General features: G+C 39.7%; 1 protein-coding gene across 1 annotated transcript in view; it reads left to right on the top strand.

The window, feature by feature from the left end:
• tmtc3 (transmembrane O-mannosyltransferase targeting cadherins 3) overlaps positions 1 to 17,388 on the top strand; it is a 50,541-nt gene extending 33,153 nt beyond the window's left edge. Inside the window, exons 7-14 of the mRNA XM_014970006.2 lie at positions 2,268 to 2,520; positions 5,991 to 6,139; positions 7,524 to 7,644; positions 7,814 to 7,925; positions 11,370 to 11,473; positions 11,969 to 12,138; positions 13,524 to 13,750; positions 14,748 to 17,388. Of these exons, the coding sequence (XP_014825492.2) occupies positions 2,268 to 2,520; positions 5,991 to 6,139; positions 7,524 to 7,644; positions 7,814 to 7,925; positions 11,370 to 11,473; positions 11,969 to 12,138; positions 13,524 to 13,750; positions 14,748 to 15,628 (2,017 nt within the window). The 3' untranslated portion in view covers positions 15,629 to 17,388. The remainder of the gene's footprint in view (positions 1 to 2,267; positions 2,521 to 5,990; positions 6,140 to 7,523; positions 7,645 to 7,813; positions 7,926 to 11,369; positions 11,474 to 11,968; positions 12,139 to 13,523; positions 13,751 to 14,747) is intronic.
• The last annotated feature ends 1,450 nt before the right edge of the window (positions 17,389 to 18,838 follow it).

Below are 18,838 nucleotides of genomic sequence, written 5' to 3' on the forward strand. Positions count from 1 at the left end.
ATAAACTGAATAATTGATGCTAATGGTTTTATATTGATGGCTTTTTAATTTCTTTGTCTTTTCTTTAAGAACCACCACAACACATTTTATTTCAGCTTAGAGAACAAACATGAGCCAACCTCTCCAGTTTGGAAGTTTTTATTTCCATAAAAGACTGCCAGTAAGATTTTATCTCTGTGAGAACTTTCTTAGGATTAAAGTTGTTTTGGGGAACTTTTGGGACTTATTAGTAAGACCTCAAAGATGAAAGATAGCTGGTGTCAGATTTAAAGGAAAAACTGTAAACGGCAAGATGCATCGGTCTCTTTCAAACTATTCTCACTAGCTCAGTATTTTTTCTTTATTTTTAATCTCAAGTTAGGGTCATATGCTCAAATACAGTTGAAAGAAGGGGAAAAAATTCAAATCTTTGAATCATTTATTCATGTTTTTATTTAAATAGATGCATGGTTTCAGTATCCCCAAGTTTATTTTAAAGTTTAAGGAGAGCTAAAAAAAAAAAAAAGACCTTCAAGTTAAAATAAAAAACAACAACATAAAAGACAGTCAACTGAAAGATGTTTACTATCCAGCTGGAGAGCTGATTGTATTTTACTTTAGGCTCAAGCAAATTCAGCCTCGCTTCCGATCACTGATCCCCCAAAAAAAGGAGTTTCCAGAAAATCCTAAATTTTAACACTCTTCCTTGCATGTTTTTCTTCCATTAGTATCAAAGGGTGTGAGTCTAAAATCAAACACTGATTTTACAAATTAGAACTGTATGAGAGCCATGCAAGGAAATAAAACTCTGCTGCCCAAAAGTGACATCAGAACAACAGTTTGATTTCAACAGTAAATTGACTGACAAGGGGCAGAACAAACGCAGCACTCCGTTACGCTGCTGCGGCTCTCATTTTGCTCTTCCATGCTGTTATGTTTTAAAAAGCGATGAAAAGATCTACAACAAAGAATATTAAAGGAGCTGTGTTGGGAAGTCAGAGTAAAGCTCAGTGAAGGCCTAGGCCTGAAACTGTTGAGCAGATTTACAGAGCTGGAGGTGCAGCTCGGTGAAGAAACCAGCCACACACAACTGTTATCAATTCAGCATCATAACCATGGCAATACTAAAGCTATTGCTCATCTACTATACAGACATTTAGCTATGTTACACCTATCATCAGAAGTTCTTTAGTTTGAGGCGTTATAATTGTTGTACTTCATCAGAAGCCCAAACTGGAGTCATAACCAAAATAAATTGGATGTAATATAAAACGCACAGGACATGATATACAATTAAATTGGAATACATGTTAGATATTCTAATTTAATCAAGAAATTACTGAAGAATAAAAAGTATTTTGTAAAAACGCTACTCAAGTACTGAGTAACTAATCATAACATTTCATTTTTTTAAGACGTCAGCCATAAAAAATTACATAAGATTATGAGCAAATTCAGCTTAGGGTAAAATGAAGAAATATATGTATACATAAATAACATAGTGACAAAATAACACATTTAGTCAGAAGTAACACTTTTCCAAATATATATATTTTTTCAATATAAAACTAATTAAACTAATACTTACAGAAGGTTATGTCTTCAGTAGATGTTAGAACACAGTGACAGTATATGGTGTTTACTGGATCTTCTTGGACTCTAAAGATAGGAAACAAAGCTTGTGTAAGAACAAGAGATCTCACTCTAACAAACTGTAGGTCAATGTCTGGTGCATTTTTGGTTAAAACATGTTTGTCCCTCATTCAGTGAAGTTACTATCAGTATCCAGAAAGTTTACTTAAGCAAAAATAACTATATAATAATATTTCTCAAGTAAAAGTTAAAAAAAGACAGAGCGGTACATATGATCCAAAACGTTTTTTCCCCCAAAATAGTTACTCAGGTAACTGTAATTGAGTAAATGTAGCTAGTTACATAAATTAGTTCTGGATTACTGTTATATAAGCCTGCATCGTAGTAGGAAAACTTGGAATTTACATTGGATTAATGTATCCAATGTTGGATTAACAATTTGATTTGTGATAAATAAGTAATTAAATGTCAAATGCCGTCATCAAGCAAATACACATCAAATATATTCATCAATGTCCCAGTTGCTTCTAATCCACTCTACACAGGTGGCTTTTTAGGTGTGATTTTAAGGAACTCTGTTTCGGGTGTTTTGCCATTTTCTGGATGTTTATTATGCAGCTCTTATGCATGATCTCCATTTTCCCCCTTTGCAGTAATAGCTAAGCAAATGTCTTCTGTGGCCTTTTTCTTCGTAGATTTGATAACCCGGCAGCTGTCAGTCCCACTCCCAGCAGGCAGCTGACCTTTAACTATCTGCTCCCTGTGAACGCGTGGCTGCTGCTGAATCCCTCAGAGCTGTGCTGCGACTGGACCATGGGCACCATTCCTCTGGTGGAGTCCCTTCTGGACGTCCGGAACCTAGCCACTGTGGCCTTCTACACGTTCCTGTGCCTGCTCGCCCACTACAGCGTGTTCTCCAAACACAGCTCAGCCAAGACGGTTATCATGGTGAGAGGAAGTTGTGGTCGCTTCATCTACATTCTTATGCAAACACTTTGAACGCAAATTGATTCATATTCGCACAGATGCACCTAGAAGTGCTTTTACATGGCCTTTTTTTGTTGTTGTTTTTCTTGTGACTTTCAGGTTGAGCATTGGTTGTGTTCAGAGTAATTTCAATCTGTTAAAAAAAAGTGAAATTAAAATCCATACAAGCATAGTTCATCTGGGGGTACAGCAGATTATATTCCAGAGCAAAGCAGGAAGAAAACTGAATTATCAGAAAAATTAATATTAGGATTTGACAAATAGCAAGTCTTCAAGTATTTCTCATATTCTTAATGACTTAATGCAGCTAAAATGTTTTAGCTGCATTACATAAAAAATGTCTCCCAAAATATTTCCAGAATAAAAACCCTACATAGACAATAAGCCAACATTTATTACAAGCATGCATACTTGGCAGAGTGATGTTCTGATAACAGTGAGTTTGCAATAATTTGCACCACGCTAGCTGGAATCTTATGGAACACAACATATGAACCACCCAGTATCTTGCCAATCCACCTGTCAAATTCACCCGAGTCAACACGTTGGTGCGGCATGTTGGAGACAAAGCTCATTTTAACATACAGATAACACCACACTTGTTCTTTTCACATGGCTATGATTGTCCAACAATTTAAAGCATCAAAGAGTTTCATATCTTGTTTACCACTGAAACACTTTATGCCATTCTCTCCCTTCTTTACTGTCATGACTGCATTAACTTTAAGCTCTTTAAACTGAACTGAATAGTGCTTGAAATTAAATAGTTAAAGGACAGAATTCCTGTTGTGCTTTTACATGGCATGCTGTTTTAGGGCAAAAACTATCAAAAGCATCAGTGAAAGTGGTTCCTTGTGTCCACAGGCACGTCCACAGCTTAAAAGATGCAGAAGAGAATTGTGTGTGTTTTTTTTTTTTCTTGGAACATACTAAATAAGGCTTAAAACTGGCTTAATTCGCCAAATACTAATTTTATTACCCTACTGTGCACTGTTGTCTGACTAATTCTCTATAGAACTTCTGGTTTTAATTCATTTTGGCTGCTGCTTTCTGCTCTAAAGTGTTGCATCAGAAACTGAGATGAAAACAAATGGGGGTTGGGAGGAAAAAAAACAATTTGCCAGCAATAAAAGATAGGCTCTTGCTTGAATTTAAAAGGAAAACATGGGTGGTGGTTGTTCACTGTGGGATACGGAAAAAAAATTAGCATTTGTTGTGCAACAGTCTTATGGCTCTCATAGTTGAAGGTCAGTGAACTTCCTTAGTCCTTCATTTTTAGAAAAAGCAACACAAATCAACACTAAATAAACTCAATTATGACTTGTGTAGTGTTTACTCTGGTTTGCTAGGAGCATTTTGTGTTACGTTGCGTAACAATGTCATACCACATCAACCTATTTAGCATCTTTGCAAGGTTGCCAGCTGTCTCACATGGAGTATGAGACACCACTCAGAAGCTGCTGTTCTCTGGGAAAACCCTGCTTTGCAACATTGTTTCTCACAGTGACTGCTGAGCTTTTGCCTGAAGTCTAAATTTCTGGAATTCCTCTGCTTTTTATTACTGTAGTTGGAAAATGCTATTTTATTTAGGAAAGGTTTGTATCAATTTGTCTAATAAATTGAAATCTAAAAGTCCATGTTGATGATCAGTTAGGATAAGCATAAATTTAGGAAAACATTAAGTGTAACACCATCCATTCATTATATTTTGCTTTTGTTGGGTCATGGAGGCAGCAGCTCAAGCTGAGAGGTTCAGACATCCTCTCTTCAGCCACTTGTTCCAGCTCCTCTCGGGGAATCCAAAGGCGTTCCCAGGCCAGCCGAGAAACTTGGTCCCTGTCCCTCCAGCATGTCCTGGGTCTTCCTCTGCAAGTCTTCCCATTGGGACGTGCCTCACCAATGGGAAGAGCCTAAACTGACTCCTTTCGATGTGGAGGACAAGCATTTCTATTCTGAGTCCCTCCAAGATGGTCACTTTCTCAGTCCACCTCTAAGGGAGAGCCCTGACACCCTATGGAGGAAATGCATTTCGGCTGCTTGTATCTGCAATCTCGTTATTTCGGTTACTGCCCAAACCTTGTGATCATAAACAAGCGTTGAAACGTAGATTGACTGATTAACTAAGAGCTTCACCTTTCACCTCTGCTTTTACCAAGACCGTTAAAGATACCGCATCACTGTAGATGCTCCATCATTCATAAACAAGATTGCAAGATACTAAAACTCCTCCACCTGAGACAGGACCTCGTCACTGACCCGGAAAGGGTACCTTTTTTTGGGTATAAACTATTTGGACTTGCTCCTTTTCATCTCAACCGCTTCGCTGTCAGCTGCTCCAGTAGAAGCCTGAGATCGCAGTCCGATGAAGCCAACAGAACCACATAATCTGCAAAGAGCAGGGACTTGATCTTGGACGCCAGAGAGTAGAATGGAAAGTTTTGAGTAGCAATTGCCCGAAACTGTGTGCAGCACATACTATTCAGAGGCCTAAAGTGGACTTAAGTGGATTAAAACACTGTTTGGTTCTGGTCCAATCCGGCAAACATCCCACCAACACCTTCTGGTTTGTTTTTACGATAACATGGAAAAAAACATAAGAATTAAAATTCCCTCCTTTTCCAAACTTGTTTACCAATAATAGTGGTTCCCTTCTGCCATGTTTTTTTTTTGTTGTTGTTGTTGTTTTTTGCCAGAATTGAAAGACTCTAATACATTCATACACCCACTTTATCATTTTTTATGGAAGTTACAAAGACACTGCAGTCCTGTTGTAGTTATCAACTATTTGTTTGCATAATTCTGACTGAATATTTGACCACTATTCTTAAAATAAATGGTAGAACTCATCTCAGCTACTGCTAAGGGCCTGGCTTTGAAGCATCCTCCTTACATTCTCAATAGATGTAAAGTCAGGGCCATTCCAGAAGCCTAACGTTTTGCTTTTTCCAAAGCTATTGTTTATGCATCTTCTGGATAATTGATCTTTTGACACAGCCAATTTTGTCCAGGAATTGCTTAAAATGATTAGAAGCAACCCAAGAACCACCAATCATCAAGCCTGTCATAAGCTGGGAAAAAGCTGGAACATCACTGTCACTGCACAGCAAAGCAAAGAGAGCTTAACATCATTATATGAGGGTGCTTTCCAAGAGGGAAGTCACTATTCCAAAGTTGATTCATTAAATCTTTAGTGAAATTTCTTTTAGATGCATGAGTTAAAGTTCTTCTGGAGAAAGGTTTAGTCATCTGGTGAAAAATAGATTTATCCGTTTGGAAAAGTAACCGTCTCTTCATCTTAAACTCTTGAGACAACAGTGTCAGCTCTGGAAGCAGATCTTTATTAGAACTAGCATTAATAAAGGTTGAGCCTTTGTTTTATACCTTTTAGACAAAATGACTGATCTGTTGTGTGTGGGGTTTTTTTTTCACAGGCCTTGTCTTTGATCGTCCTGCCCTTCATTCCAGCGTCCAACCTCTTCTTCCCTGTGGGGTTTGTTGTTGCAGAGAGGGTACTTTATGTTCCCAGTATGGGATTCTGTGTTCTTGTAGCACATGGATTCAAGATTGTCTCACATAAAGAGTAAGTAGCTCTCCAAATTAACAGGTATTTAAGCAATTACTAAAATGAAAGAGCGTATTTCCCCTTCTCTAACCCAAAATACGTCTGTTTTTAGAATTGCTTTTCTGTTTTGTTGGAAGTCTTGATTTGCAATTTACAAATTCTCCCTTCTGTATCATGTCTTTCTATAATGTTAAGACAATTCATATGCAGGCATTAGATACAAAAAAACACATAAATGTTCAAAGTCACAAAACCTAACCTTATTGATTGTGAATGTGCGAGCACAAAGTAGTGCATTTGCTTGAAAGTTGTACAGTGGTGGAGCTGCTGTAAAGATCATGTCTGATGAGTTGTTGGCCCCAGTTTTAGGTTTAGTGTTTAGTAGCCGTGTTTCCATTAACCACAGAATTGCACAAATTGAAATTATGAAAACAAATTTAGAGAAAAGGCGTCAATTTTGAAAATTTTTCGATAAATAGTCTTTGTTCTAGATTGAGGTGATTTTTTTTTTCATTTGTATCGAAATAGATATATTTCATAAAACTGCAACAGAAACAATTTTTTCACATCACACGAGTCACTTGCTAAATAGCCATTTGTTACTACTAGTGGAAAAGACTAAGAAGACGATGGGAAATGGTAGGAGGACAATGGATTGTTTTTATTTATTTTTTCAGACTACATGCAACTGGCTCCACCAGAGCTCTCACAGCATCACATAGTTCATAGATAATTTAATTTGTCATTCAAATGTGTTGAATCCATAGCTCTTGTGTAAAATCTCTGACTACAGTTTCCCCAAAATGTCGCATGTGTAGCCACTCCAAGTAGGCGGGGCTTGTCACTCCTGATTAAAACGCAGACATTTCCTCTGATGGCTGATAAATGATGAGCTCTAGCGCCACGGCTGAATTACGAATATATCTCACGTAAATGCTTACATCCGTCGCTGCCATGATTTTAAATGATGTATGGTGAACAAACTTATGCACGTATGATTTTATTTTTCTTTCTTATTTATTGGAAACACTGCAATTGGGAAATTGAGTTTTTTCAACATTAGCAGAATGCAAACCAAGATTTCCGCACATATGTAATGGAGACGCAGCTAACGTAAGGTGCTTTGGTGCATTCCAGGTCTTGCATCACTTTTGACCAGAATGCCTTCTTCTCCATGTTGCAGTGTAAAATGTCTTCCCTAAGAAACACTTGGAGCATTATTATTTTGCAGTGCCTGTACGAGACTTGTAAACAGAAACTAATATAGTAAAAACATAGCGGTGTGGGCTGTATTAAAATGCAGAATTTCTAAGCACTTGAGCTTTAAATCATCAGCATCTTTTTTCAGCATCATGGCCAAAACGAAAGTGCTTTAAAGTCTGAATAAAACTGTCACTCACAGACAATTAAGGAAGATTTCCTGGCTGATGATTGGTGTGCTGCTCACCACACATGCAGTGAAAACTTTCAACAGGAACTGGGACTGGGAGTCGGAATATACCCTGTTCACCTCTGCCCTGAAGGTAAAAGCTTAGATTCTGGAGTATTTTGGCAGTTTTCCAGTGTTCAAACAAAACTTTAATTATCTTGTGATGAAAAACGTCGTTAGAGAATTTAATAGATAACACAGCTTTGATCAATCAGCTTATCTCTGAAAGCTTTTTTGTTTATTAAACTTGTGTGCTATTTCAGGTTAACAAGAACAACGCCAAGCTGTGGAATAATGTCGGCCATGCTTTAGAGAACCAAAACAATTATGCAATGGCTCTGCGGTATTTTCTCCAAGCCACTCGTGTCCAGCCAGGTGAGAGACTTCAATGAGACATCTTTAAATCATTTGGCATTTTTCAATAAACTGATGGTATCTTACATGTGGTAGACTCAGACCGCAGATGTTTTGCTTTGTTCTGAGTGTTTCAGAGAAACAAGTTATCCATTGTTTTGTTTTTTTGTTTGTTTGTTTTTATCGGTATCGTAGAGTCAACAGAAACTGAAGTCGCTATAGCAGGGGTGGCCAAGTCCAGTCCTCGAGAGCCACCATCCTGCAAGTTTTAGAAGTATCCTTACTCCAACAGATCGGGATCAGCTCTACAAAGGCCTGATAACGAGCCATTCATTTGATTCAGGTGTGTTGAAGCAGGGATGCATCTGAAAGTTGCAGGATGGTGGCTCTCGAGGTTTCACAATGCCAGCTGCACTTATGAAAGCTCATTTCTGAGCAGAATGCTTGGCTCAATTTGACTTTTTTTTCATCAGAGGGTTAAAGAAATGCTACTCACAAGAACTTAGGGGTACACAAGACACGTTATCGAGACATTGACCTTTTTTGTTGTGTCATATACACTGCTGTTGTTGACTTACATTACATTGCAGTTATGTTTCTTTACATCCAGAAATTATCACACATATCACCAAAATGGTACTTAATTGGCTGTATTATGTAAAAGTAACTTTCTTGAACTTCTGTTGGTGGTATGATGTTCCCTCAGTCAAAAGTACATGTTGCTGTGGTGTACGTTTTATATCATCAATTGCCATTTTATATCATCAACTGCAACTTCCTGTTGCCCTCAAAAAATAGGACGGATAAAATCACAAGAAAACACAAGCGGGTTATTATTTCAAACCCAAGAGACATGAAAAGAATCAGGGCCAGTTTAAATTTAAACTGTGGATAATGGCACCCAAGTAAACATGTAAGAGTGTTTTGTCCTAGTGAATGAGGCCATTTTGATGAAGGGGTTGAAAGAAACGACTGTTGGTGCATTAAATCCATTTCTAGTGGCTCTTGATGTCGTCTCTCCTCACATGGTGAAGAGCCATCCAGCGATCCATTATGTGTCTTCATTTTGAGCAGACAAAGCTACACTTCAGCATTCTACAGCAAATGTGCAGGTGAAATACTTTAGGCCCTTTTCATTTGGGCTGGAGGATTCTTCCCATTCCTCCGCTTTCAGGAAGCCTGTCATCAGCTGGGACATCATCCAGTTTTGTCGGTTCCCCACCAACAACTGTTTCCCCAAGATTAACAATGCAAACACTTTAACACAGTAAGGATTTCCTGCTGCAGTCATCAGGAACAGGTTCTTCTCACCGTTCAAAGTTTGGCCCGCTCATTATAGTTCTCAGCAGGATTTATTTTGCTTTCTGAATCACACAAAGACTTGTGTGTGTTCTCCTCTGAAAAGCATCACACCATCAGTAATTAGGCATCAGATTAGTTTACATTAAAAAAAATCAAAGCAGCTAAATTTCTGCATTTCAGTTGTTAATTTGTTGTTATATGCAAAGCAGGACCAGAGATGGAAGTTCAAACCATCTTTTCCATCAGTTGTAATGGTTAAGGATCATATACTGTACCATTCTCTGTGTTTGGCTTTCAGCCAGATGGAGATTTTAAAGAGGAGCGGCAAAACAAATGAGGTGGATTAGCAGAGCTGCTGACTGACAGTGTCATCAAGACCTGCTACTGTGAAATTTCATCTTTGAATTAGCTGTTTATGAAAATATACTTTTTGGAAAATCTGATTTATTCTTCTTTTTTTTTCTTTTTTTACCAACTTTGGGCCCACCCAGGTCCTACCGTCTTGTTCCACAGGCATGTTTTACAGCTTGTACAGTTATATGAAAAAGTTTGGGCACCCCTATTAATCTTATTTATTTTTATCTCTAAATATTTGGATATTTGCAACAGCTATTTCAGTTTGATAACACCAATATCTTATGGACAAAGTAATATTTCAGTATTGAAATGAGTTTTATTGGACTAAAAAAAATGTGCAGTACTCATTAACACAAAATTTGACAGGTGCAAAAGTATGGGCACCTCAACAGAAAAGTGACATTAGTATTTAGTAGATCCTCCTTTTGCAAAAATAAAAGCCTCTAGTCGCTTCCTGTAGCTTTTAATGAGTTCCTGGATCCTGGATGAAGGTATTTTTGACCATTCCTCCTTACAAAACAATTCCAGTTCAGTTAAGTTTGATGGTCGCCGAGCATGGACAGCCTGCTTCAAATCATCCCACAGATGTTCAATGATATTCAGGTCTAGCCATGCAGAACATTGTAATTGTTCCTCTGCATGAATGCCTGAGTAGATTTGGAGCGGTGTTTTGGATCATTGTCTTGCTGAAATATCCATCCCCGGCGTAACTTCAACTTCATAAGTGATTCTTGAACATTATTCTCAAGAATCTGTGGATATTGAGTGGAATCCATGCGACCCTCAAATTTAACAAGATTCCCAGTGCCAGCACTGGCCACACAGCCCCAAAGCATGATGGAACCTCCACCAAATTTTACAGTGGGTAGCAAGTGTTTTTCTTGGAATGCTGTTTTTTTCCTGCCATGCATAATGCCTTTTTTATGACCAAACAACTCAATCTTTGTTTTATCAGTCCACAGGACTTTATTCCAAAATGAAGGTGGCTTGTCCAAATGTGCTTTTGCAGACCTCAAGCGGCTCTGTTTGTGGCGTTCTTGCAGAAACGGCTTCTTTCGCATCACTCTCCCATACAGCTTCTCCTTGTGCAAAGTGCGCTGAATTGTTGAACGATGCACAGTGACACCATCTGCAGCAAGATGATGCTGCAGGTCTTTGGAGGTGGTCTGTGGGTTGTCCTTGACTGTTCTCACCATTCTTCTTCTCTGCCTCTCTGATATTTTTCTTGGCCTGCCACTTCTGGGCTTAACAAGAACTGTCCCAGTGGTCTTCCATTTCCTTACTATGTTCCTCACAGTGGAAACTGACAGCTGAAATCTCTGAGATAACTTTTTGTATCCTTCCCTTAAACAACTATGTTGAACAGTCTTTGTTTTCAGATCATTTCAGAGCTGTTTTGAGGTGCCCATGATGCCACTCTTCAGAGGAGATTCAAATAGGAGAACACCTTGCATTTGGCCACATTAAATACCAAACTTTTTCATATGACTATGTTTTTACATTTTGAATTCAGGTCAACTCCCTGAGGGAATGACTGAAATCAAAGGAAGTTGTTGAAAATATTTTCTGTTTGTAACTTCATCTTAAGAAAAGAAAGGGAGAATTAACAAAACATCAAAAATCAGACTTGGTATGAAAAAAACAACAACAAAATCATTGATTTTATCATTTAAGTCACATTTCCCAGCCCTACTATGAAAATATTTAGATCGTATGAGTTTTGGCAACATTTATTTTCCCTTTTGGGATAATTTTGAATCGATGTGATTTGATTTTGTCAAAAACGTACGTTTGCACTTGCCACAGACGACATTGGTGCTCACATGAACGTTGGAAGAACGTACAAGAACCTGAACAAATCCAGAGAGGCAGAGGAAGCGTACCTGGTTGCCAAGTCCCTCATGCCACAGGTAAGTCGTCATTGCACGTAGAATTGATTTCCTTATTGCGATAAAGCTGAGTGCATTTCTCCAGAATGTGATTGTTTACCAAATGAAGCTTTTGTCTTGTGTTTGTGTGTGTCATGATTTTTGTCTGGGAGTGATCTTATTCACCATTCAAAGGAATACCAAACACAGCTTGCCCCCATTCACCCAAGAAAAATGAACTCCACCTATTTGGCATGAAGACTGGGGATGCATAACTGTCTTTTTAGATTCCTAGGAACTCTCTTTACGTTTCCTAACTGTAGTGCACACCACACCTACCTAATTACTCCGTTTTCTAATGCAACTGTTAAAGTTGAAATCCATCTGTCTCTAGATGGCACATCTGACATCAAAGTGACTTTTCACACCTGAATACAAAATTAGCCGTCTGTTCCTGCAAAACAATAAATCTTCCTTGTGTTGAATGCATCACCTCCGTATTTAGTGCAACAATATTTTCTCTCCTACTGTAATCAGGTTATTCCGGGTAAGAAGTACGCGACACGTGTGGCCCCCAATCACCTTAACGTCTACATAAACCTGGCAAATCTGATCCGGGCCAACGACTCTCGGCTGGAGGAGGCCGATCAGCTGTACAGGCAGGCGATCAGCATGAGACCCGACTTCAAGCAAGCCTACATCAGCAGGCAAGATTTTCCTCGACTCGCTTCCAAGACCCTGCAAGTGGTTTGTGGAAGTATTCGTGCTCCTGAGAACCGCAAACGTCAGTGTTTCATTTAGATTTTTCTGTCCCAGAGCCGCACAGAGTTCTTAGCTCAAGCTCACATTGAGTGCAGGAAAATTTTAAAATCTTGCTGCAGATTCTTAATTGGAGGCGAGTTTTTTACTGCAACTCCTGCTGGATTAACAGCCCCCTGTTTTTTTTAACTGCGTGTGTATCATCATCCCTATTCAGTATAAAGTTCCGAGTCGATTGTGTCGGAACCTAACCCAACTTTAAACTACGTCAAAATGTTAGGACTTGCCTCTCTGTTCCTCAGGCACCATGATGCTTGTTTGTTTACTAAAAACCTCAGAGGTTGTCATGGAAGGGCTGGATTTATGCTCTATTGACTAAAGCATAAATAATTATGGCGTTTTTACTGTACGCCATAATTTTGGTTCTTGTGGGGTTATAAAAGTAAGGTGGGACCCCACACTTTTCCGATTTTGTGAAACTATTTTAAACAATTAGTATTTTTTATACCTTATTTTGTGTTGGTCTTTTATATAAAATCCAAATAAAATAAGTTGGGAGTTTTTGGTTCCAACGTGGCAAATTACAAACATTTAGGAGGAACGAGATTATTTCTTGTCTTTAGATCATCTTTCCAGCATGTAGTTTAGGTCTGAAATGTGATTAATTGATTGTTATTTAATCCTTTATTTATACAGGAGTTTCTCTTGAGACTCATTGTCTCATTTACAAGACAGACCTATTACATACATCACAAAAAACAAAAATTAATAAAACCTTCTAAATAATCATCAACTAATTTAGTAATCGATTAATCGTTAACTCAGAGTATAGAGACTACAGAGTAAAATAAATACATATTACATTTAAGACTTAAAGAATCCTTCATTGTATATGTTACGAAAAATAATCTTCTACTAAGTACTTTTCATTATCCAGTTATTAATAGTTTAATCCAAAAATTAATCACCAGGTCAGCCTTACACTGTATTGCTGTTAAATCAAGCTGAAATAGTTTTTTACATGTTGGAAGTGTTTTTAAGCTGCAGGTGCGTCCTTTGCTACAAATGTTCAAGCGTTCACTAAAGGAATGCTATTTTATTCCATTTTAGGCAAAAAAAAATTTTTTTCTTATATAAAATAAGGAATTATTTCTTTATTTCAGTGTATTTTTAATATTGTATAAAATAAGCTCAAGTAGTTCAACAAAAAAAGCTGCAGGAGGCGGCTTTTTTTATTTTTTTATTTAGAGTAATCGATTAATCATTACAATAATCGATTACGAAAATAATCATTAGTTGCAGCCCTCATGTAGTTTGTTTGTTTATTCGACAGAGGGGAGCTGTTGCTGAAGATGAACAAGCTGACAGAAGCCCGGGACGCATACCTGCGCGCACTGGAGCTCGACAGCTCCAACGCCGACCTCTGGTACAACCTCGCCATTGTCAACATCGAGATGAAAGACCCGTCTGAAGCCTTGAAGAATTTCAACCGCGCCCTGGAGCTCAACCCGCGCCACAAACTGGCACTCTTCAACTCAGCTCTTCTCATGCAGGAGTCTGGTGAGTTGCAAGAAAGTGAAAAGTTGCGGTTTGACGCTTCGTGGGTATGGAGAAGCCGGACCTGTTCAAACAGGCAAAAACCCGTTAAATTGACTGTAGCACATTGTCTGAGGAGATTAACAGCCGTACTTCACTTGTCAATTGCGTTGCTTTTCACTGGTGCAGGGCATCAACCCCCCACAAACTGGAATGAATAAAGGAAGTAACCTGTTATTACCTCTAGGGTGTAACCAGGTTCTTAAGAAATGTCCCCTACGCTGAAGAGATCAGGGCCAAGTTTCTGTCAGTTTCTTTTATTTATCGACTAAGTGAGAAGAAAAACATTGAATGGTGTGTTTTACTTGCAGCAGGTTTGACTGGAAGGCCAGGCAGCTTCAGTTTGCTTTTGAAACCAACAGAAACCTGTTGGTTAGCACGGCAGGTCAACATAAAGTGAAAGTTTAGCCACTGAGACATTATACATATATTAGTATATTGTTCTACAAAGCTGGGTTACTTAGAGCAATAAACTTTGGGGTGTTGTTAAGCTTTCTTTCCGCACCACGCTCAGTTCCTGTGTCTTTGACGGAGTGACATCTGGATTATCACCACCATTTGTTACAAACATTGACTTGTCAAAAGCTATAAAGGCACAAAATTTGTTACATTTTTATAGGTAATAATTACTGGTGTGAAAGGCACATACTAGTACATCTCAAAAACTTAGAATATTGCATGAAATTTATTACATATAGAGTAACAAGCTTCACAGCTCCAATTTAGCTCCATACCAACTTGCTTAAAATGCTTCTGAGATTCTATCAGCCACTCTTACATCAGGTTTTAGTCTCTATACTGATTTCAAAGGTGGCCAGGTTTTCAAGAATTTTCCATTTTCTAGTGAAGACAATCTCCCCCCCAAAAAAACTACATTTACTCAGACTTTGTGCGCTCAGATTGAAAGCAGATGTGGTGACGGGTGAGACCTGGCTTTTCAGTAGTTTCTGCTTCCTTCCAGGAGAACCAAAGTTCTGGCCTGAAGCCAACCGTCGTTTCCTCATCTACGTGGAAGAGGAGCCCGACGACGCCAACGGCTACTTCAACCTTGGCATGCTGGCCATGGATGCCAATGAAAATGCCGCAGCGGAGCACTGGATGCGGAAGGCCATCGGCCTGCAGGCCGGCTTCCGTAGCGCGCTGTTCAACCTGGCTCTGCTTTACTCCCAGTCCAAGCGGGAGCTGGACACGTTGCCCGTGCTGGATGAGCTCCTTCGCCACCACCCGGAGCACGTCAAAGGCCTGATTCTGAAAGGTGACATCCTCATGAACCACAAGAAGGACACCCGCGGCGCCAAAACTTGCTTCGAACGCATCCTGCGAATGGACCCCACCAATGTCCAAGGAAAACATAACCTGTGTGTGGTGTACTTTGAAGAGCGGGACTTGCCGCGGGCTGAACGGTGCTTGGAGGAAACGCTGGCCCTGGCGCCCAACGAGGAGTATGTGCGCCGTCATTTGAGCATAGTGCGCAGTAAAATGGCCGCCATGAGCGCGGCAGGGGAGCCGCTTTCCAGTGAGGGTGGTGGCGGCGGCGTGGCGGCCAAGGAGGAGAAGGTGCAGGCGATGGAGGAAACAACGGAAGAGGTTGCCGCGAGTGAGGAGGAAGGGAGGGGTGCCAATGCTGACGGAAAGGGCGCTGAGGATGAGAAGAATGTGCGGAAATCCTCAACAGAAGGCCTTGGGGGCGGGGGGGCAGACCAAACAGAACCTTTGGACAGCACTCAGGCTGGCAAACGGACTAAGGGCAAGTCCACTAAAGAGATTAAAGATATAGAGGAAAAAAGGGCAGCAGCCTTGAAGAGACTAGAGGAGATAGAGCGCATACTAAGTGGTGATTGATCCTGGTGCGGTTTGGTACTGGACTGTCACCCCTCCTCTTAAAACATGTTTATTCTTAATCAGCTGGGATTTCTTTCCAAATTTTTTAGTGTTTGTCTTTTTCTTTCTTTTTTCAAATCACAAATCTTGTAAAAGGAAAAAAAAAACCTAGAAACTTTATACACATACAATTTTATGGAACACATCATCTGTTTCTTGCCCATCGCTGATGTAGATGCGAGCTTGAACTGAATGTGAATTTCACACATTGTTTTGTTGCTTTATGTGTAATCATTGTTTACCACTGGATTTGTGTTTAATAAGATGTGACTCCCTCTTCTGTTGTCGTTTAAAAAACAAAAAAAAAAAGAATGATTGTATCTGGGACAATTAGAGGAAGTGACACGTTCCCCTAATCTTCTCTGAGGCAGAACAGCTCATAGCTGAAAATAAACCACACAGTGAGCAAAATAACCCCCTCACACACACACACACACACACACACACACACACACACACACACACACACACACACACACACACACACCTCCCACTAAGTCACAGCAGCTAATATTTATTGATCTCACTCTGCACTTCCTGCTATGACATCATCCCGTTTCCAGCTGTCTTCTTGGTTTCGTTGGGGGTCTTTCTCCCGACTGTTAGCCCTGATCTATTTGTCACATTTTCACGCCTGTGTTCTGTCCTGCAGCTTCATTAGAGGTGGATGTTTCGGATGTTTTTCTTCATAAACTGTCCTGAGGACATTGCTTCTACATGGGCTACACCCATTTTTATATGACTGTTAACAATGACGCACACCGCTCCTTAGCAGCGGCCATGTGTTTTCATTTTCCAAAGCTCCTTCCACCTCAGGAGGGGAATTTTCTTAGCACATTTGCAAAACATGGATTTCCTACATCCTCTCTGCACAACAAGGATGATGTAACAACCCGCCACAACCAAGACATAATTTGGACGATAGGTATTTTATAATCATTTGGGCAGATTTTGGACAGGTTTGTGTTTACAAGCAGATTTTGGCAGTGCTAACAAGTCGTATTTTTTTTCTTTTTCACTCTACCGCTAAATAAGCCCGAGCTAGCTAGCTTGAAAAAAATGACAACCAAAAACATTTCTGCACATTTTAACAGGACTGCCTTATCAAAAACACTAAAGCTAGTCGAGCATGTCATTGTACCACTGCTACATGCTATGCTCTTTAAGTTATGCATTTTTTTTTTCTCACAGGCTAATCATAGTAATTGCAGCTCTTGTGATGTTCTTCCTTTCTCTCCTCCGGATCTGTTTATGATTTCAATAATTTTGGCAGCACAGAGAAAGTCTAAGAATCAGTGAGGCGGTACTACTTAAAGACCTTGTCATGCATTGATTTTCTGGCCCTGAAAATATTATCCTACATTTATATTCAGGGTTTCATATCCAGTGTTATTTATTAGTATTACATTGCTTACACTGCAGGGAAAAGCTTTGGCGGTGTATGTTTATGTGTCCGTTATGTTTTATTTTTATTTTTTTACCATGTCAAGCATAAGTTCCTCATGTTCATCATGTATTTTTTCAAAGCCTGTCTCAGACAGTGTTAACAGTGTGTCCCATAAAGAAGGTACAACTTTGGACAACCAAGCATCCAGTTAATGGTTTTTGGGTTTACCTCATTTTCAGATGTTCTTTTTTTTTTTTTTATAACAATCAGAGGTTTTTATAAGACCCTTGGTGATGGCGGTGGTGGTTATTAAATAAAGTGGGATCAAAAATCATGATTTTGTTCAAACGTCTTTCTCTCATAAAATTCCAACTCTGTGGAACTGAGTTCCAGCGGTTCTTGTCTATCTCCAGTTTTCACTGGGTAAAGGCTCTCCCATACTTCATCTGAAGCGTCGTCGCTGGCTCTTACTGACGTAGTTGCGTGATGAAAGTCGTGTCATTTTGTTCAGATGGACCCAGATGCCTCCCCCTTCTCAACACCAGGCCCAGTTCGAAATATTTCTCACAGAGGTCTGTGTGATGTGTTGTGTGATTGGTGACAGGTTTCTTGTCGTGTTTTGTGTGTGATCACATGGCCTGTGCTGTGTGTGAATATGAACATCACACCATGTGACCGCAGATCGACTGTTCAGATGAAGTATGGGAGAGGCTCAAGGGGCAGGGTACACCCTGGACAAGTCGCAAGTCCATCACAGGGCAAAACAATTAGCAATCAGGTTTTTGGACTGCAGCAGGAAGCTGAAGTAGCCAGAGAGGACCCACGCATGCAATAGCTAAGCCCTTACTTAGCTGTTAGCTGAAACAACTTTGTACGAGTTAGTATGAGTCCCTGCTCAAATCAAGGTGAATTGCTTAGGATGTCAAGGAACAGAAGCCAGCCTGCAAGGTTGCCCAAGTCCAGTTTTTGCATCCCTACTCCAACACACTTAAGTTAAAAGGCTGAATTCCCTCTCAGCAGTAAATTTAGCTGGTAACCAGCCACTCAGTTGGTGTGTTAGAGAAGCAATGCACTTAAAAGTTGCAGGGTTGTGGCTCTCAAGGACTGGACTTGGGCACTCCTGGTCTAGAAACTGCTGGAGCATCAGCATCTGTAGCCATGCTGAATTTTACATTGTCATAATCAAAGATGAGACTGAGCAAAGGGGACAGAGATGCATCAAAAGACACAGCTCTTTATTTTCTATCCAACATCCCACATCATAGACGTCTGGTAGGCAGACGACACTCAGAGGCGTGTTACCCAGATTCCCTGTTTTCAAACCGGATCCATCCAAATGAGTCAACGCTCATAAAACTCAGCAGATGAAGTCCAGTCATTTGTAACGACTCAGTGCTCGCTCTCATGATTAATCCAGTGTGTGCTAAAGAATCTGATTAATGCATGAAAATTGCAGATGTACATTAAAAATGCAGACAATATTCCACACTGAAATTCAGCCACCTTCCAGACAAAAGACATAAATATATTTGGCCTTTAGAGTTTTATTGGAGTACTCAATGTGAGGCTTTTAGGCCAAACAACTTTGTGCCAATTGCAAAGCATTGTGTTGGCACCATCAAGGAACGAAGTTGTTTCATTATCAATGGTACTGGTGTATTGTACAAAGTGGACAATTAAGGACTTCCTATGAATTGTAAATGATTCTTAACAAATGGAAGCCGGTTCTGTAGTAGATGAAGCAGACTCACACTGAAGTTCCAGAATGTCCTTCAAGAGCTCTA

Source organism: Poecilia mexicana, unplaced genomic scaffold, assembly GCF_051168715.1.
Source record: "Poecilia mexicana isolate PSO_F unplaced genomic scaffold, ASM5116871v1 scaffold_6, whole genome shotgun sequence".
Taxonomy (NCBI): Eukaryota; Metazoa; Chordata; class Actinopteri; order Cyprinodontiformes; family Poeciliidae; genus Poecilia; species Poecilia mexicana.